This window comes from Apteryx mantelli, chromosome 8 (genome assembly GCF_036417845.1).
Source record: "Apteryx mantelli isolate bAptMan1 chromosome 8, bAptMan1.hap1, whole genome shotgun sequence".
Classification (NCBI taxonomy): Eukaryota; Metazoa; Chordata; class Aves; order Apterygiformes; family Apterygidae; genus Apteryx; species Apteryx mantelli.
The window spans coordinates 14850511-14870127 of NC_089985.1; the positions used below are offsets into that span (position 1 = coordinate 14850511).

Sequence of the window (19617 nt, forward strand, 5' to 3'; positions counted from 1 at the left end):
CGGGTGCTGGCGGCGGGGCTCCGCTGCGAGCGGCGGCTCCGTGGCGGGGGCGGCTCGGCGCCCCGCGGCCCCCCGCCGTCTCCCGTGGGCCCGCCGCAGGCTGCGCTGTGCCGTGCCTTTCCCCACGTTGCGCCGGGGGGGGCCGCGCCCCCGCTCCGTGATCCCCCGTCCCGGCCAGGGAAGAGCGCCCCGGCGCTGCCCCGCGCCCCTGGAAACGCCCACGCGGACACGAGCAGGTCGAGGCGGCGCTCGGCAGAGAGAAGCCTTTACTCGGTCCCCGGCACACGCCCCTCGCCGCAGCGCGACTGGGCGGGTCCCCCGCGGCCGGCGGGCAGCAGGGGCTGCGGGGGGGCAGGGAACGGTCTCGTTCTGCATTTTGGCAATTTTTTGCACGTTGAAGGGAAGGAGGAGTGGGGTGCTGCGAAGCGGGGCCGTGACGGGCGTCCCGTACAGCGTGACGCCCCGGTCCCCGGTGCCCCCGGCCGGCGCGAGCCCAGGAGGGGAGGTGCAGGCCGCGTCCCCACCGCCCGTCTTCGCGGGTGGGCTCTGCTCCCCGCGAGCCACAGTGCGGCTGGCGAGCCGCCGCGGTTTCGGAGCAGGACAGGGGCGTGCAGCGTCGGTGCGGCCTCAGCCGGCTGGGCCTGCAGTCTGAGTCCGGATGGTGGCTGCTCCCGGTGGGAGCGAGCTTCTGCAAGGGTGGAGGCGTGAAGTACCTTCAGGTCCTTTCTCTTCAGGGGGACATCCCTGCTCTGGGCATGTCCCAGGTGCTCTGCAAGAAACAGGCAAGATGAGCCAAAGGAGAGGACTGGATTTTAAGAGTAAGTTTTGTTTTGGCCACTCCTGAGCTGGCCAAGTGTAAGAGAGCAGAAGCCCATGTTGCCCCATTTCGTGTGGCACAGAAGCAACGTGGTCCCCTCCCTTCCCGGGCTACAGGGCAGCTTCTGCAGCTGGGAGTGCTCGTGGATGTCCCTGCAGCCAGGCCAAGAGCAGGGCAGGCGGCCAGCAGGCCCCAGCACTGCCAAGAAGCAGGTGAATTTTCCATGAGTAACCTCAAGAAGGAGCACCCAGGAATATTTCCAGCGTGCTACCCAAGCACAGAGGATGCCGCTGGCAGTCTTACGCTTACCTTACAAGTTGGAGTCGTATGCTGCATTGGTGAAGATGCCTGGTGATCCCAAGTCACTAGGTAACAAACACAAGAGTATAAAGTTGGGGTAAAAAGAAATGGGAAAGCTCATGTTTAGGTGAGGAAAGCACTCATGTCTCTTATGGAGATTCTCCCAAGGGGCTGCACAATCAAGGGGTTACATCCTGCAAAATTGCAGGATTTTGGAGAACATCAGTTAGCAGAACCTCGTTAGCCCCTGAATATGCTCCAACTGCATGTAAAAGCAGCTCCACACTGGCAGATCTGGGTGATGGTGATAGCAGGGTGACCACAGGGACAAGGTCTGCCCTATCTGCAGGGCACAGCGTGGGGCAGAGTGACCCTCCTGCAGAGTGTGGCTCTCACCTGGTGGGATTCAGGAGCTTCTTCTTCTCCTCTGATTTTGGTGTTGAAATGTCCACGGAACGATGCAGATACAAAAGAAAGAAGCAGATCTTGTTAGCAAAGGACATGAAAAGCAGACAGTATCTGACAGATTGAACTGAGTTTGACAAGCATGGGACTTGGGGCGAAGCCTGTGGCCAGTGCCTGCCTAGTTATGATGTTTTTCTGGCTTTAGCCTTCAAATCTGGTTGCTGACACTTTCAGCTGGGTGAACTGTCAGGGAGGTACTTTTGGACCAACAGTGACCGACAGCAATATGACATATGGAATGAGAGTTGTGTTTTTAAGCTCCTCTGAACAATCTGCCCTCCCCTGGGCCTCCATAACCACTTTGTGTGAAAGTCCCCAGCCAAAGCCACCGCTGGCTGTAGCAGGCACTTCTGTACCTCTGTCACTGAGCCGCTTGACTAGGAGAGCGATGAGTGTCCCGGAGAGCACGATGCCTGCTGCCACCAGAGCAGTGCTGCCGCTGTAAAACAGCACTTGCTTCAAGAAGGAGGCAGCATTCTCTGAAACACATGCACAAACCCACACGTTAGAAAAAGTAATCGTGGAGTCAAAGCTGCTGGGGTGCCCACCACCGCAGACGTGTGCCCTGAGCCCCTTTCCCAGGGAGGGGGGAGAGAGCCCTGCAGAGAGGAGAGGGCTGCGGGCAGCACCGAAGCAGTGGTGGACTGCAGGCCCTGCAGTACCTGCACAGACTGGGGGACGTCGGGTCCAGTTCCCTGTGGCTGCACACCGGAGCACCTCCGCTCCCATCCGAACAAATCCCGCCTCGCAGGAGAAGGCACACATGGAGTTGTACGTGAAGTTCCCGTGCAAGTGAGAGCAGTTTATTCGGCCTCTGCTGGGAGTGTCTAGCACCGGGCAGCTGATGGCTGGTGGGCGAAGCACAACAGTGGGATTAGTAAGATGGGGCCATAGGCAGTGGGAGGAAGGGATGAGGGCATGTGGGCTGGGGAGGCAGGGGACGGGCAGCCACAGGCTGGCAATGCTAAAGGGAAGGGGATCCTGGGGAAAGTTAAAAGAGAGCAGCAGGCACCATGCTGGCTATGGTGTGACAGGACATAGCACCAGAAACGCCAGTTTCTAGGAGACTTGGAGGAGAAAAGGAGATTTCAGAGGGTCAGCACCCCAGAGTATGGTGCATCCACTGTAAATACCCATGTTGGGGGTGTCACAGAAAGCATCATGATGAGGGTAGAGATGGAGGGGGCACATCACTGCCTCATTACACAGCTCCCTCCCACTACCACTGTCTCTGGCCTGAGCACTCATGATTCGGCCTCTTTCACAGAAAAATGCTCCTCCAGGACAGCGGAGAGAGGCCAGGGCCTGCAGAGCAGACGTATCTTCACAAGGATACCAGATGCAAACATGCATGAGATGAGCCTCTACCTGCACACTGTGGGGGCTGCCCAGTCCAGTCCCCCGTGGCCGTGCACTCGCGGCTCTGTGGCCCCGTCAGCACAAACCCCGTCTGGCAGGAGAAGGTGCACGTGGAGCCGAAGCTGAAGTTGCTGTGGAGGTGGGAGCAGGCTGTGTGGCCCATGGCAGGGGCGGCCAGTGCAGGGCATTTGATGGCTGCAAGGGTGAAGAGACACACGTGAAGTAGGAGCATGGGGACCGCAAGGTCAGACTGCTGGGACCTGGAGGACTAAGGGGCCCAGGAGCATCCCAGTGTCACCACAAGCCAGTGATGCAGGGAGCTCCAGCATCAGCCTCTACCTTCACACTGTGGGGGCTGCCCAGTCCAGTCCCCCGTGGCCGTGCACTCGCGGCTCTGTGGCCCCGTCAGCACAAACCCCGTCTGGCAGGAGAAGGTGCACGTGGAGCCGAAGCTGAAGTTGCTGTGGAGGTGGGAGCAGGCTGTGTGGCCCATGGCAGGGGCGGCCAGTGCAGGGCATTTGATGGCTGCAAGGGTGAAGAGACACACGTGAAGTAGGAGCATGGGGACCGCAAGGTCAGACTGCTGGGACCTGGAGGACTAAGGGGCCCAGGAGCATCCCAGTGTCACCACAAGCCAGTGATGCAGGGAGCTCCAGCATCAGCCTCTACCTTCACACTGTGGGGGCTGCCCAGTCCAGTCCCCCGTGGCCGTGCACTTGCGGCTCTGTGGCCCCGTCAGCACAAACCCCGTCTGGCAGGAGAAGGTGCACGTGGAGCCGAAGCTGAAGTTGCTGTGGAGGTGGGAGCAGGCTGTGTGGCCCATGGCAGGGGCGGCCAGTGCAGGGCATTTGATGGCTGCAAGGGTGAAGAGACACACGTGAAGTAGGAGCATGGGGACCGCAAGGTCAGACTGCTGGGACCTGGAGGACTAAGGGGCCCAGGAGCATCCCAGTGTCACCACAAGCCAGTGATGCAGGGAGCTCCAGCATCAGCCTCTACCTTCACACTGTGGGGGCTGCCCAGTCCAGTCCCCCGTGGCCGTGCACTCGCGGCTCTGTGGCCCCGTCAGCACAAACCCCGTCTGGCAGGAGAAGGTGCACGTGGAGCCGAAGCTGAAGTTGCTGTGGAGGTGGGAGCAGCTGAGCTCTCCCCAGTCTGGAGCGCTGAGCACCGGGCACGTGACGGCTGCAAGAGGAGAGCAGGTCTCAGGGGCAGGACCGAGGCCACGCTGGCAGCAGCATGTCCTTGTCGTTGCCTGTGCCTGCTGGGTCGGGGTGATGGGCGCAGGACCAGGCCATCCTCTGTGGGGGCAGCTGTCCTGAGGGTTTAAGGCCTGGGCAGGCAGGGGCAGGCAGACCCCATCCCCTCTGCTCAGTGCTGCAGGGCTGCTGGTGGGGGACGCGCAGCATGCGCCAGGCGGGCTGCGGCCTGTGAGCTGGGGGAGTGCCAGGGGAGCCGCGAGTGCTGCAGGCCTTGCTGGGGCTGAGGGGTGCAAGAGAAAGGCAGAGCGCAGTTGTGAGGCAGGACTTGGGGCAGAGATGTGCTGGCAACTTCAGCTGCAAGGGTTGCATGCAGGCATGGAAAGACAGCAGGAGACTTGGAGGCACCCATGTGGGCGCTGATAGGGGAATGGACTTTGGGACTGTGTGCCACCCACGAGATCTGACAGAGGGTCTGCCAAGGAAGGGGTGCTGGTCAAGAGCTGCTAGTTGGCGCTGGTGACTGGGCGGGGATCCTTGGCTGGACCTCAGGAAGGGGCAGGAGGGCCGATTACCCCAAGAAGAGAAGAGTGCCAGCAAGCAGAGCTGGATGCAAGCAGTGCCAGAAGGCTGGGTGTTGGAGCAGAGGCAGAAGCACTTCCTTTGCTGGCCACAACGAGCAGAGCAGGGGTGGGAGGGCATGGAGAGCTGGGGAAGGCATTCTCATGGGACACAGCGGGTAAGGAGCGGGCAGCTGCTCCCAGGGGTTTATGCCTTGTACTTGGACAGGGAAATGAACCTCTCCACTTTAAACAGGAAGCCTAAGCAGCACCAAGAGCAGGCTTTCCATCACACCTTGCTTCAGCTCCCAGCACCCACGGCCCCAGAGCTGTCATCCAGAACACCCTCCGGCACTGTGGGTGGTGCAAGGGAGCCTGTGGCACTGCCCCAGGCCAACTACATCCTCCAGCAACGCCCCCAGTTCTGGCCAACTATGGTGACATGAATCCAGATTACAGCCGAGCTCAAGAGCAGAGTACCGGACCAAGCACAAGCTGCAGATGGGGGCACAGTTTCCATTAGAGAGAGTAAACAGGCTGTGCACAGGCCACAGTGCAGGATGCCAGAGTGATTCGTTCTGTAGAGCTGACTGTGGACTAAGGCACCAGCACGACTGGTGGCTTTCACTGGGGACATGCATAGGCAATCCAGAGACAGCTCTGCCCAAGCTGCCAGAGCTGGCAGCTTCCACCTGATTTTACACATGCCTGTGCACAGTCGAGTCACATGCCCCCCCTGTGGTTGCACCAGAAGGCTCCCCATTTTCCTAACTGTCCTTCAAGACCAGAGGAATCTCCTCCTAGAGGACGCTGAGCTTTCTGATGGCATAACTAGCGGCTTCAGCAGCACAGGGAAGCCGTGCCTACAGCCTTGTTTCGCACCAGTTTTGCTGTGCCCTAAGAGTGGTTCCTTGCCAGGGTGCAGTATAAGTGATCACTAGGTGTGTGCCCACCTCTTGCAATAGCTCTGGGGCCTCTGGTACCATTGCATGCCTTTGAGACCTTGGCTATCACACTCTGGCCATTCCTCCACGCGTGCTCTTATGCTGGGGTCACTACACAGCATTGGTTTCCTAGAGGAATGCATCTATAAAGCTTTCTCAGCTACTTGGTAGTAAAATCTGATAATAGCAGTTTTAGCAGCAGTTAACAGTTATAGGTGTTTGGTCCCCCTCAGGTTACAAGAAAGGGGCCTCTACCTTCACACTGTGGGGGCTGCCCAGTCCAGTCCCCCGTGGCCGTGCACTCGCGGCTCTGTGGCCCCGTCAGCACAAACCCCGTCTGGCAGGAGAAGGTGCACGTGGAGCCGAAGCTGAAGTTGCTGTGGAGGTGGGAGCAGGCTGTGTGGCCCATGGCAGGGGCGGCCAGTGCAGGGCATTTGATGGCTGCAAGGGTGAAGAGACACACGTGAAGTAGGAGCATGGGGACCGCAAGGTCAAACTGCTGGGACCTGGAGGACTAAGGGGCCCAGGAGCATCCCAGTGTCACCACAAGCCAGTGATGCAGGGAGCTCCAGCATCAGCCTCTACCTTCACACTGTGGGGGCTGCCCAGTCCAGTCCCCCGTGGCCGTGCACTCGCGGCTCTGTGGCCCCGTCAGCACAAACCCCGTCTGGCAGGAGAAGGTGCACGTGGAGCCGAAGCTGAAGTTGCTGTGGAGGTGGGAGCAGCTGAGCTCTCCCCAGTCTGGAGCGCTGAGCACCGGGCACGTGACGGCTGCAAGAGGAGAGCAGGTCTCAGGGGCAGGACCGAGGCCACGCTGGCAGCAGCATGTCCTTGTCGTTGCCTGTGCCTGCTGGGTCGGGGTGATGGGCGCAGGACCAGGCCATCCTCTGTGGGGGCAGCTGTCCTGAGGGTTTAAGGCCTGGGCAGGCAGGGGCAGGCAGACCCCATCCCCTCTGCTCAGTGCTGCAGGGCTGCTGGTGGGGGACGCGCAGCATGCGCCAGGCGGGCTGCGGCCTGTGAGCTGGGGGAGTGCCAGGGGAGCCGCGAGTGCTGCAGGCCTTGCTGGGGCTGAGGGGTGCAAGAGAAAGGCAGAGCGCAGTTGTGAGGCAGGACTTGGGGCAGAGATGTGCCAACAATTTCAGCCACACACTTGAAGCCCCATAAGCACAAACTCGGTCTGGCAGGAATAGGCACACATGGAGCCCGAAGCTGAAATTGCCATGGGGCTGGGCACAGGTTGCATGGCCCATGGCAGGGGCGGCCAGTGCAGGGCATTTGATGGCTGCAAGGGTGAAGAGACACACGTGAAGTAGGAGCATGGGGACCGCAAGGTCAGACTGCTGGGACCTGGAGGACTAAGGGGCCCAGGAGCATCCCAGTGTCACCACAAGCCAGTGATGCAGGGAGCTCCAGCATCAGCCTCTACCTTCACACTGTGGGGGCTGCCCAGTCCAGTCCCCCGTGGCCGTGCACTCGCGGCTCTGTGGCCCCGTCAGCACAAACCCCGTCTGGCAGGAGAAGGTGCACGTGGAGCCGAAGCTGAAGTTGCTGTGGAGGTGGGAGCAGGCTGTGTGGCCCATGGCAGGGGCGGCCAGTGCAGGGCATTTGATGGCTGCAAGGGTGAAGAGACACACGTGAAGTAGGAGCATGGGGACCGCAAGGTCAGACTGCTGGGACCTGGAGGACTAAGGGGCCCAGGAGCATCCCAGTGTCACCACAAGCCAGTGATGCAGGGAGCTCCAGCATCAGCCTCTACCTTCACACTGTGGGGGCTGCCCAGTCCAGTCCCCCGTGGCCGTGCACTCGCGGCTCTGTGGCCCCATCAGCACAAACCCCGTCTGGCAGGAGAAGGTGCACGTGGAGCCGAAGCTGAAGTTGCTGTGGAGGTGGGAGCAGGCTGTGTGGCCCATGGCAGGGGCGGCCAGTGCAGGGCATTTGATGGCTGCAAGGGCAAAGAGACATACGTGAAGTAGGAGCATGGGGATCGCAAGGTCAGACTGCTGGGATCTGGAGGACTAAGGGGCCCAGGAGCATCCCAGTGTCACCACAAGCCAGTGATGCAGGGAGCTCCAGCATCAGCCTCTACCTTCACACTGTGGGGGCTGCCCAGTCCAGTCCCCCGTGGCCGTGCACTCGCGGCTCTGTGGCCCCGTCAGCACAAACCCCGTCTGGCAGGAGAAGGTGCACGTGGAGCCGAAGCTGAAGTTGCTGTGGAGGTGGGAGCAGCTGAGCTCTCCCCAGTCTGGAGCGCTGAGCACTGGGCACGCAATGACTGCAACAGGAGAGCAATTCTCAGAGGCAGGATATAGATGAGATTAAATCCAGGGTTAGGGCCCAGAATTACTCATGGTTCTTTCTTAACTAAATAAAACCACATCTACAGCAACCCATCCTTGATCTACCTCCGTCACCCAGCTGCTAAAAGGGAGGCCTCAGTCAACTAGGTTAACACTCCATTTGCTACAGCAATTTCTTCCACCAGACCCATGGTGTCACTAGGAACAGCTGCTGCTCTGCCAGAGCCTCGTTTATCCCCTGCACCCCACAGATCACAGCCCCCGCAGGCTACCGCAGGCCTGCTTGCCTCCCTCCCCCGCCCCACAGGCATCAGCGTTCTCCCAGACCTGCCTCCATCCCCATCATGGTGGCAGGAGGAAGGACATCCAATGGCTTTGGGGCCACATCGGACCACGGCAGGATCACTCTGCCTGATGGCGATAGCTGCCACAGGGTGGCCAGCTCAGGGCATGAAATGGCTGCAACCAGACTCAATGCAAAGCGCACAAGGACAGTGCAAGCAGGGCAGCCTCCTTCCTGGCAGAGCCCTCAGTACCCATAGCACATTCAGCCCCTTCACGGCAGGATCATTTTCTTATTCTTGGACTAAAACCAACTGGAAGTGTTAGAGCAACTTTATTATCAGCAGGGGCAACTTGACTGACTCACTTTATTCTTTGGAAAAAAAGAAAAAGTAAATAATACTTAAGCCCAACAGGAAAAAACAGGCTAATTCTGCTTGGGAAAACCAAAACTGGGAAATTGAAAAGCCTGCAGCGGGGAGGGTCAGAACTGCGTGTTGGATAGTGCACACGGGGACTTCCACAGTGGCTGGAGGCTGCTGCTGATCCTGCCGCTGCTGGGACGCTGAGTACGGGACTGCCGCATCATCGCTCCGTGCCTCAGTTTCCCTTAACTGTAGGAAGCTTTGCTGGTCTCGGCCTTAGAAAGGCAGCCCCCAGGGTGGACCACTGTGTCCCACGTCTGCTCCCAGCCTTCACTCGTCCTGTCCCAGTGCAAGGCCTGGGACCTGCCGTGCAGGGAAGATGGAGCAGGGCTCCCGTGGCCACCCACGCTGGAAAGCTCAGCACAGCTCCAGGCACCAGGATGCTGCCACAGCCCCGTGGGGGTGCCGACGGGAAGGATTTCTCTTCTCCTGCTGCACAACATGCCGCCACTTTCTCTCTTTTGTGGCTTTTTCCTGAGTGCCAGTTCCTGCCTCGCTCTGTCCCTCCCAGCTTATCTAACCTCATCTGACCACAGCTTCTCCTGTGCTATCTGGTGCCCAGTGCTGCCAGGATACACCCTTCCTCCGGCTGCCTGACAACATCTTCCCTTTGCTCTTCTCTCGAGATCCCAAAGATGCTAAACAGCTTTGCAAGGCTGACCAGAACGAACTGGGGGCGCAAGGTGTAGGAGCAGGCAGTCAGTGCCTCCAGAGGTAGTGGAGGGGCGAAGGCCACAACTCTGGTCCCTTGATCTCAGCAGGGCAGGTGCCACCGCCAAGGCTGGACTCAGGATAGAGCAAGCAGAGACAAGGGGAGACCCAGGGAGGGCAGTTTGCTTACCCCCAGGAAAGGGAAGGGAACGCTGGGTGTGTGGGGATGGGAGACTTGGGTCACCTGGACTGAAATCCCACCGTAAGGGACACCCTGCTCCTACCAGCCCTGGGAAGCCTCTCTTCATGGTGAGGGGGCTTGTTTGCAGCCAGCAGACAACGTGAGCTGCTGCAGGGTTTGCACAGCGGGAGCAGCAGCGTCCCAGCAGCACTGGACCTGACCCAGGCAACCAGTGGTCCCGGTGACCATTTCTGCTCAAGCTCAAAGGCTGCCTCAGCCAGAGGCGGCACGAATTCCCATTCGCATCAAGGCTGACTCTTTCCCAGCTTCCCGAGGCTGGCGCTGGAGGACAGTCCTGTCCCTGGGAGGAGACATGCTCTGTGCCCAAGGGGTGCGCCTTGAAGTGGCCGTGGGTGACCCACACCGAGGAGGAGCAGGAGTCAGAAACAGTTATCGCATGACCAATCCCCAAATCAGCAATCAGAACATTGCGTTAATTGTCAAAAAGTTAAATTAAGTAGAAATTCCCTGAGTCAAGACTGTTTTGTCTGTGACAAGGGGCTGGCAGGTGACAAATGGGCCCCGATGCCACTCAGCTCAGAGGATGGGAGTGCAAACACGGATTGCTGCATGGGAGGCTGGGGAGCTGGCTGCACGCACTGTCTGCACCAGGACAAGCACTGCAAGGGGCAGCTGTTCGGGTAGCGCAGTGGCAACCCAGATGGAGAGGTTACGTGCTTTGCTTTGCCGGTGCAAGGGGCTAACACAGGCTACAATATGCAAGCGCCCGACGGCACCCTGGGCTGCGATACCCAGGTGCCTGCAGCATGCCCTCACCGTTCTCGCAGTCACGGCCGTGGAAGCCGGGCTGGCACTCGCAGCTGTAGTTCCCGATGGTCTCCACGCACTCGCCGCGCTGGCTGCAGGGGAAGGGCTGGCAGGAGGCTGCGGGCATACACCGCTGTGAGGAGCTGCCTGGGCTCAGCAGTGTCCCGATGTCCCCGCAGAGATCCCCAGCGCAGCGCGCCCAGGTCACCGCACTCACCTCACTGTGCCCCAAAACGGGGACAGAGGTGGCAGCAGTGGGGCTGAGCCCTGCGGGGACTCGGGCTCCCGAGCCAGCTGGCAAAGCTGCCCCATCACCGCGCCACCCCAGATGCCAGCAATTCCCACAGCGCTCTCCCCAGCGCCGGCCCAGGTACCCCCCGCCCAGGCCACCCGCCCCACCGCAGCCCCCGGGCATCACCCTGGTAGCACAGCGCCCGTTTCCTCTTGCTGCAGGGCTCGTCGTTCCACTTCCCTGACTCCCGCTGCCTCCTGATGTAGATCTCCACGCAGTCCTGGTTGGAGCGCTTGTTGTTGGGCTCCTTCTCAGCCCAGTTCTCCGCCTCCTTCGTCAGCACCTTCCCGGTGCCCACCCAGGTCCAGGTGCCGTTCAGCTTGCGAATGCCGATCCAGTAGTACCGCGGGTGGAAGGGCAGCCATTGGTTGAGGTACTCGATTTCCTTCTTGTTCTGGATGGCCACGAGGTCCGTGAAGTAGGTCTGGCAGTAGTTCCTCGCCTGCTCCCATACGTAGTCCTTCTGTTCGGTGTAACTGTACGTCCAGGCTCCAACCTCCAGCTGCACGACGAGGCCTGTGGGAGAGGACAGCAGTGCCACCACATCGCTCACGAGGCCGAGCGGCCGGCAGAGCGGGGCGGACAAAAGCAGAGAGGCAGCACAAGGGACGAAATCCCAGACCCCACAGCTCCACTCCCCTGCTGAAACCTGCCTGATGTTCACTGACTCCACGAGCATCTCACACCACCCCTGCAAAGCACAGAGAGGCTGCATGCCACTGTCACTTGAGAAGACCCACAAAGGTTTCCCCAAGAGGAAAAATAGTATCAAGTTGTTTCCTTAAAAAAAACCGTTTCCTTCCATGGGTGCAGAAGTATACCACTTCAGTTTTTTGCTTTACACTTTTACATGAGCCAGCCTGGAGCAAGAAAGAGCAATGAACAGCCCTCCCCAGCAAAAGCCTTTGGCTCCTAAGGTGCTTTCAAGTAGCTGCTAACCTAAGCTAGAGATGGTCTGAAGAGTCTTGTAAAACTCAACATTGCAAAACAAAGTCTTGCAAAAGTGAAGTTCACATGCCGGTCATGCCCACCAGGCAGGGCAAAGCCAAAGATTAACTGGAACCCACACCCAGAAATGGAGGGGATTTAGCTGAAATGCTGCTTCTATTTACAAGATTTCTCACCACAACTTGATGTAATCAGAAGTTTTTAGCCACAAAAAAAGCTTCCTCCCTCCTTCCTGTAATCAGGTATCACCATAACTGCAGAAAACTATCTGAAATAAAGATGGAAATCAGTGCACTCCAAGCAGTCAGCCTAGGGTACACCTCTCTCACAAGAGAGCATATCACATCATTTCATTATGAAGGCAAAGTTCTGGGCATCATAGATTAAACGCAAATTCAGGGCTTCCCAGTTCCAACTGGGCTCATAAGGAAACAATAATGCAACAAAAATTTCCATAATTCAACTATTTTTCCTAATGGAAGATCAAATTATCCATTTTGTTAAACAAAATTGAAGCTGAGGAAAACCTGATCTTCAACAACAGCCCTTCTCTTCACTCCTTGTGAGTTCAGGGGGCCTCCTGGGAACCTGCCTGGTCCTCAGCTCCCACCACACAGCGCCTGAACCCTCACCACCTCTGCAGCACAGCTCAGAGCAACAGCTCCTGATGCCCTCACGCTTCCCATCCCCAAACCAAAAAGGACCAGGAAATCCATCCACTACTTGCCAGTCTTCCACGCTCCCTCCTGCTCCTTTCTGCCAGCTCACGTACCAGTAACATCCTCTCCTTTCCAGGAGCACTGCTCATCCCCACACCTTCTACTCCTCTCTGCTCCTTCTCCCCAGCCTTGTATTAGCTCTCCCTGCCCCACCTGGAGCTGAAAACCTCACACTTGGGTGCCGTTTGCCTGGATTTTGACTCCTCTGCTCTCCCAGGCAGCCCCACCATGCCTCCTCCCCACACAGCACTTGAGAGCATCTGCAGCACTGGAGGACGGTTTTGCATGCTTGTTTTTCCCTCAGACCTAAATCTCAGTATCCTCCTGATATTTCTGCATTTGCCTCTTTTCCTTAGATGTATCACAAAAGGTCACTTGAAAAATAACCTAGATTGCTCAGGATCTAAGCCCGGTATCTCTAGGGACTGAGCAGGGAGCAGCAGGTCTTGCTCTGTACAGTGCCGAGGTGCGAAAGAAAGCCTGTCCTACAGGCAGCCAACCCAGCTTTCCCAAAAATAACATTAATTTCCTTTTCTCATTTCTTTTGCTCTCCCCGAGACCCACTGCTTCTCCTGGCATGGGAATCATCAGCTTTAATTCGATCTAACCCATGTGCCTGTGGGTTGTGTTGGCTATGTTCACGCTCGGCTCTTTGGCACAGCGCCGGCAGGAGAGCTGCTGTTGCCTTTCTCCAGTTCAACGAAACTAGTGACTCTAAGAGGAAATGTGAGGATGGGGAGGGAGAGACAGTGTGGGCTTCCCTCGCTGCCCAGACAAGGCACAAAACAACATGCCAGCCGAGCCTGCAGCAGGCACCTTACCCCATATAACGGCAGCGATGCCCAGGGAGCAGATGCCACAAGAGCCAAGACCCCAGGTGCTTCCAGCCGAGCACTGTCCCATGGCCGTGCCCTGCATGTCAGGGAAAGAGGCATAAGCGGTGGCATGTCCCGGCCCGGGCTTTGCCCAGAGCACAGCTGGGCAGCAGGCAGGGCTTTGCTGGGGGCACAGCAGGGCCCAGTGCCCCCAGTGCAGGTCGCTGCTGGGGAGTCACTAAGTCGCCCGCAATGCCCTGTGCCCCCGGCCGCCTCTCACCCTCACCCCGTCCCGGAGCCGCGGTCGCCTGTGCTGGCGGCGCCCGGGGGCCCCGGCTGCCCCGCGCCGGGGTTTCCGTCCGGGGGAGCCCAGCACCCGCAGGCTCCCGCAGCGCCTGCCCGCACCGCTGCGGTGCCCCTGCCCCGTCTGCAGGGAGAGGAGTGGGACCTACCGTGCCGGCGCCGCGCACGCACCCCGCCGAGCCGCGCCGCGCCGCGCCGCGCCTGGCCCCCCTGCTCGGCGCAGCTCCGAGCGCTTCCTCCAAGCGCGCAGCGCAGCGCAGCGCAGCGCCACCCCCGCCTCGCTTCCCCCGCCCTGGGGCTGCCCCGGCCCCTGCCCCGGGCCCGGCCCCGGGCCCGGCCCCGCTCCCAGCTCACGGGCGAGAGTGCCAGGTCTCCCCGTCCTCCAGGAGCGCGGCGCTTCTGGTGCGCAGGAGCGGGCCTCGCTGCCTGCCAGCGGGAAGGAGCTCTTGGATGTGCTCCTTGTTAACGGGTTTTTCACTCTGGCTGAGAATTTTCATATATACTGTTTGTGAAGAATTAGTTACACAATGTGTTTTCCTGTCTCTTAAGCCTTTATTAGAAAGGTCTAAGAACAGGAGAGAGGAACTTCCCCCCAGTTGTTAATATCCTTTATGAGCTTCCACCAATGCTTTAGAAATATCCCTCATTGTGTCCATCTCCTCTGGGATCATTCCTGAATCACCATAAATCTTTTTTTACCCTATTCTTCTTTTAAGTAGAATTGCCTTGGCAGGGTTTTCTGCAGGAATTATTCTGCTCACTTCCAGCTAAATCCAAAGCGAGAACTTTTCAGGTCACATGAATTTTCCAGTTCCCGAAAAATTAATGATACTCCAGCGGGAGTAATACTAGACAAAGGGAGGAACCCATCCCACGAAATCTGTAATCTAGTACAATGAGTTTATACTTGGCCGATACAAATCAAACTCAATTCCTGTCTCTGGTAATCTTCCCTGCAATATGTTTCACTGCAATTGTCCATTTTTATGGTAGTGTTTAGTGCTCAGCCTGTATTTATGCGCAGTAATTCAGAAGCACTCCTTTCATATGAGCTCATGGGCAGAGGTCAGGCAATGAAGAGAAGGAAGCAGGCAGCCTGGCAGGCAGAAAGGCTGAGCGGCAGCCACCGGGGCAGCGTGGCCTCTCCGCAGAGCCGAGGTTCACACGGGCAGGCTGGGAGCTGCATCTCCCGTGCGGTGGGAGCCGGGCACCCACAAGACACGCTGAGAGGCAGATATGCGCTCGACTCCACACGCCCAGAGGGGAGAGGAGGAGAAAAATAAGTTGTGCCCGCTGCCAGTTTCACTTCTGCTGCAACAAGACATGGTAGGGCAGAGCTGTAGAAAAAAATATACCCTCCCTTATTTTTGTAACTACAAATAATTTCTGGTATTGTTTTCAAAATGGAAACAAGGCGGCAGGGACCCAGAGGCTGCTGTAGTAAAGGGCAGAACATGGCCAAGAACCAGCGTGTTTGTGGGGGCTGGGGGTTCACCCCGCCAGCGAGCAGCTCCTCTGGAGGACCCCCCGGCTCGTCCTCCTCTGGGATCGCAGCCCGGCTTGGCTCCGCCAAGAGCTCAGTGAGGCTATTTCCAAGGAATGATGGTGTGTTTACCTTGTGTCTTAGAGAGGGAACAGGGACTATTAACATCACCCGCTTGGCTTGAATCCAACACTTTGCAAGATTTGGAAGTGTGCCTACTGAGAAACGGTGTCCACGGGCTCCCTGGGCTCGCGCCCCCGGGGCTGACCCTCCGCTCCGGGCACCCCGAGGGCAGCACCAAGGGCTGCTTCCAGGTGGTGGAAAAGGGGTTCGTGCAGCAGACGGCAGAGACAACCTGCATCAGCTCTGCAGCCCTGGAGCCCACGGCGCCTGCCCAGGGAGCGGGTTATGTGCCCGGGGTCCTTTCACACCCCCGGCGGTCTCCCAGGTCTGCTGCCCGGGGCACGTGCTCCCAGCCGCAGGGCCCTGCTGCCTCGCTTACCGAGGAAGGACCCTCCCCTGCTTTACGGGGCTGAGCAGAGCGGGGGTTTCTCGGGCTGCGGAGGAGCTGCTCGGAGGCCCAGCCGGCGGCGGGGCTCCCTTCTGCTCCTTCGCAGCTGCCTCGGGGCTGCTCCCTCCCGCTCAGCCCCTGCTCAGTGCGAGGTGGGCCAAGGCCAGGCTGCGGCGCCCCACGTGCCCCGGGGAGTGCCCAGGACGCAGGGCAGCGAGACGCAAGCGAGGTGCGCGAAGGGGCACCCCTGCCACCGCCATGCCACGACCCCCCCGCGTGGGGCACGCTCGGGCTGCTTTGGCAGAGGCTCTGTCCCACGGTGGCACGGCATGTTCCCCCCTTGTGCAATGTTCCCCTGCAAACCGCACAGGAACCGAGTCACCCTGACACGGCTCCCCCGGCTCGGCTGCTGCCGGCGATACCACGAGCGCCTTTCCTGGGCAGTGCGCCGCTGCCGCCAGCCCCCGCCGCCGGAGCGGAGCAGGGCAGGCTGCAACAGCACGGCCCCACCGCCCCCGTGCACGGACAGGACCGGGGGCGCCTCCGGGGGCTCCTGCCGCGGGGTGCAGGAGCATTTTGGGGCAAGTTATCCCTGCCTGCCCCACAGGGGCCCATCTGCCCTGCTAACGCCTCTCAGAGACGTTTCCTGTGATCGCTCCTGCGGGAGGGCTTTCCACCCAGCACCTCCCTCTGGGGAGCCTTCTCACGCGGTGCCTTCAGCCGTGCGCTGGCCCTGCGTCGGGAGGACAGCCCCGGCCTCGCCAGGCCTGCTGTCCTGCCCGCGCCGGCTGGCGGAGGCCAAGGGCAGCCCGTCAGGGACAAAACAGGTCTGTTTCCCGGCTCCCGCAGCGGGTCCTGCCGGGCGCCGGGCTGCAGAGAGCCGGCGTGCCGCTGCTGCCCGCGCCGCCTGCGCCGGCCCCTGGGCCCCGGCAGCGGCAGCACGTGCCTGGCACGGAGAAGGGTTTGCCAAACAGGATGTCGGGGGCGTAGGTAGCACTGAGGTTATCTTGCTGCTGGTGTGGCACGGAGTAAACAAGCGGCTCTGCCCACCCGGGGAATCCCGGCAGCGCGCCTCTGCCCGTCCCCGCGAGCAGCCGTGGGGCCAGGCCGCGCTGAACCCCCTGCAGACCCGTCCCTCCCCGTCCCGGGGGCCTGGCGTCCTGGCACCGCGCGCCCTGCGGCTCTCCCGTAGCCCCGCGCGGTGCCCAGAGCTGTCGCACCGGCTCTGCGCGGGGGCAGCGGCGGCAGGAGGCGGAGAATAGCGCAGGTCTCGGTGCCCGGCGCAGCAGGCCGCCGGCTCCCCGGACCTCACCACTGCTTTCGTCACCTATCTGGACAACTCGGCTTAACGTGGTGATTTCCGCCTTCTTATGTCTGCTAAAATGAGCCCCGGGACGGACTCCCTCGTCCATCACCGCAGCCTGCCCAGAGCGGGCGGATGAACATCCTCAGCATGGAGAGTCTCGTCTTCATCCAGAGCTGGCCCTTGTGGAGCAAACAATGTCCTCTTCTCCGGCCAGGAAGTCCCGAGGTGACCCCTCTGGCACTTATTAAGGGCAGTTGTATTTTTCCCTGATGATAGGAGCATCCTTGAGGAGGCTCTTCACCTTTTGGCAGGCCAAGGCTGAGCTTTCCTCTTCTCAGCAGGCCTGGGCAAACACTCTGTCCTGTGCTTTCTGACCTCTCTGCTTCAGTGCAACCAGCAGCTTGACGTTTTGTCTCCTGGGATCTTGGCCATCTTTCTGCTGCAAGTAGTGGCTTTGTCCTGTGGCTTGTCAGTCTTTATTTAAACTGCTGATTTGTTTTTCTGCAGGTAGGGTGTGGGTTTTACTTCCCCTCACACTTTCCTAGCAGGTCTGCGTGTGAGGCTAATGCACCAGATATTGAAAACCTGTCCTCTGCATGGGGCACCTTCCCATGCTTGTGGAGGCACTTCTGGGCACAGTCGGTGTTCGGGGTCCGGGGATGTCGAGACATCTCTTGCCTGGGATGTTTAAGGGTCTTGCTGCATGACTGCCTGGGTTTGAACAGGAGCCTGGCAAAGTGCAACCAGGGAAGGTTAGGGCTGTGCTTTAGCCACTGGTCCTTCTCGGCAGGCATTATTTGTTATGGCTGTTTTGATTAAAATGAGCGGGAAGTCCAGCTCTCCGTACACAGGGTTGGGTCAGTGGGGAGCTGCACGCTGGGGCCATAACGCGTGCCAGGGGCTGCCAGGCCGTGCTGTGCTGCTGCCGGCACCCATATGGCTTCGCTGCTGCTCACACCTGTGCACCGAGTGCACAGACCTCAGGTCCCACTGCTGGGTGTGGGAAGGCACTTCTCTCACCACTTGGTGTTTCCTTGGTTTTGCTCCACAAGTGACTGCGTCTCTCTGCCTGGCCCAGGGATGTCCTGGTCTCTGGAGGGACAGGAGATGTCGAGGTTGGGGCTGCGGCGGGTCCCGGGTCCTGCACCGAGCCCTGATGGCTCCTCGCGTGTGGGCTCCTCCTGGGCGCCGAGCCGGCTGTCTCCCCATAGGAGTGCATCTCTTTGGCCTGCTGAAACTGCCTCTTTTTTATAGTTTTGACTTTTGGGGCAACCCCCTGCAAGAAAAAAAAGCAAAACCTAAAATAACAAGACGATCCATGTTCCTAACATTTTGTTGCCACCTTTGAAATTGCTTCCTCCTTCTCTTCCTCCTCCTCCATATTCTGACCCCTTACACCTCTGGTTTAAGGGCAAGAGGTCTACAAACACCAATGTAACTGTGTTTTGGCAATGGACAGAGGGATACAGGCTTTTTAAATGCCAAGCAGCAAGAGCAAAAAGTCTTTTCTGCACTATTCTCCACATTTTTGTTAGGAAGTGGCAAGAAAACATAGTAAGTGCTTTCCTAGCTTGTTTTTATTTTTAATTTTTGGTAAAAGGAATATTTTGCAGAGAAGCACATCAGATGGACTTACCGGCCCCAAAGGGCTGGCAGTGTCCCCTGCTCCTGTGCCTCAGCTCCGAGCTGGTGCAGCCCCACCACGGTGGTACCTTGCATCCTTGCGGGCGAGGGAACAAGGCGAAGGAGGCCGCGGGCCTCACACGGCGGGTTCCCAGGCCGGTCACCTCCGGCTGCAGCCGCCAGCCGTGCCAAACCCGCCTCCACGCGGCTGCCGCGGGCTCTCTGCAGACCCAGGTGGACATCACGCCGTCGTCACGCAAAGCCTTCCTAACGCAGCGCGAGAGCCAGCAACGCGCTTTTGCTCCGAGGGCGCTGATGTCCTTCGGTAGAGGCGTGGGGCCGGCAGCGGTGTCCCATGCTGGGACGTCCGGCCGACCCGGCGGACGGCGGTGCGGGTGCCGAGCGAGGCTCCACGCACCGGTGTGCCCCGGCCCCGCTGCCACACGGGCGCCGCGGGAACGCCAGGGACTGCTGCCGTGCCCCGCGGTGCGTTGCTCTCCACGATGAGGCGGACGAGGTCGGCCCCCGGGAAGTCCATGATGACGACCCCCCAGCGCACAGCCTGCCCCGAGCGGCGCTGCAGGTGCCGGTGGCAGCGGGGGTTCACAAAGCGGGCCACCTCCGCGGGGCAGGTGAAGAGGCCGTTGCCGGAGCAGAAGGTGAGGTGCAAGGTGGCCGGGTCACCGCCGGCCGCTGTCTCCAGGTGCTGTTGCACCTGGGCCCATTTCCGCTCCAGCGAGAGCACGTTCCAGGCGTCGCTGATGCTCAGCCGCTGGTAGGGGATGCCCAGGACCTGGCGCTCCAGCTCCTCCAGCACCACGATCTGGCCCCTCACCTGGCCCAGCGTGGGCACCTCCTCCCGGCACCACACGCGGCCTCCTCCCTCCTCGGCCAGGTAGCGCCGGAGCCGGGCGGCGAAGCCGGGGCGGGCGAAGAGGGGCAGCTCCTCCTTGATGCGCATGAGCACGGCCTCGCCGGGGTGCGCGCGGAGGAAGCGCAGGGTGCGGCGCAGCACCCCCCCCAGGCTGGCCCGCTGGAAGGTGCAGAGGTGGTAGACGAGGAGCTCGCCCCGCTCCAGCTTGCACCGCACGTCCAGGAAGCGCACGCCGGCCGCCAGCTGCGCCTCCAGCCCCCAGCTCTGGCACCGCAGGCGCCGGCTGCCGAACAGGCTCAGGGAGTCGTGGGTGCCGGGGACAGAGAGGCAGGAGAGGGGCAGGGCGTCGGGCAGCGCCGACATCCAGTCGGGGCGGTGGGCGGCGGGCTGGGGCGTGCAGTCGAACGCCGCGCTCTGCCGGCACGCCGCCTCCAT

General features: G+C 60.2%; 2 protein-coding genes across 3 annotated transcripts; both read right to left on the bottom strand.

The window, feature by feature from the left end:
* Window positions 1-270: 270 nt before the first annotated feature.
* On the bottom strand, window positions 271-13780 carry LOC106499383 (P-selectin-like). 2 transcript variants are annotated; one of them, XM_067300753.1, is made up of 18 exons: window positions 13740-13780; window positions 13089-13179; window positions 10727-11116; window positions 10318-10425; window positions 7731-7916; window positions 7401-7586; window positions 7071-7256; window positions 6230-6415; window positions 5900-6085; window positions 3941-4126; window positions 3611-3796; window positions 3281-3466; window positions 2951-3136; window positions 2245-2430; window positions 1939-2061; window positions 1514-1544; window positions 1127-1182; window positions 271-769 (listed from the first exon to the last, which is right to left on the bottom strand). In XM_067300753.1, exons 2-17 carry the CDS (start codon window positions 13168-13170, stop codon window positions 1128-1130), a joined length of 2649 nt encoding a protein of 882 aa, XP_067156854.1. In that variant the 5' UTR covers window positions 13171-13179; window positions 13740-13780; the 3' UTR covers window positions 271-769; window position 1127. The 2 variants fall into 2 exon arrangements, with proteins under 2 accessions (XP_067156854.1, XP_067156853.1); XM_067300752.1 differs by lacking the exon at window positions 13740-13780 and adding an exon at window positions 13535-13607.
* LOC136992545 (1-phosphatidylinositol phosphodiesterase-like) lies at window positions 13187-19617 on the bottom strand. The gene is made up of 3 exons (XM_067300663.1): window positions 18598-19617; window positions 13740-13803; window positions 13187-13266 (listed from the first exon to the last, which is right to left on the bottom strand). The coding sequence occupies exons 1-3, from the start codon at window positions 19615-19617 to the stop codon at window positions 13187-13189; spliced, it is 1164 nt and encodes a 387-aa protein (XP_067156764.1).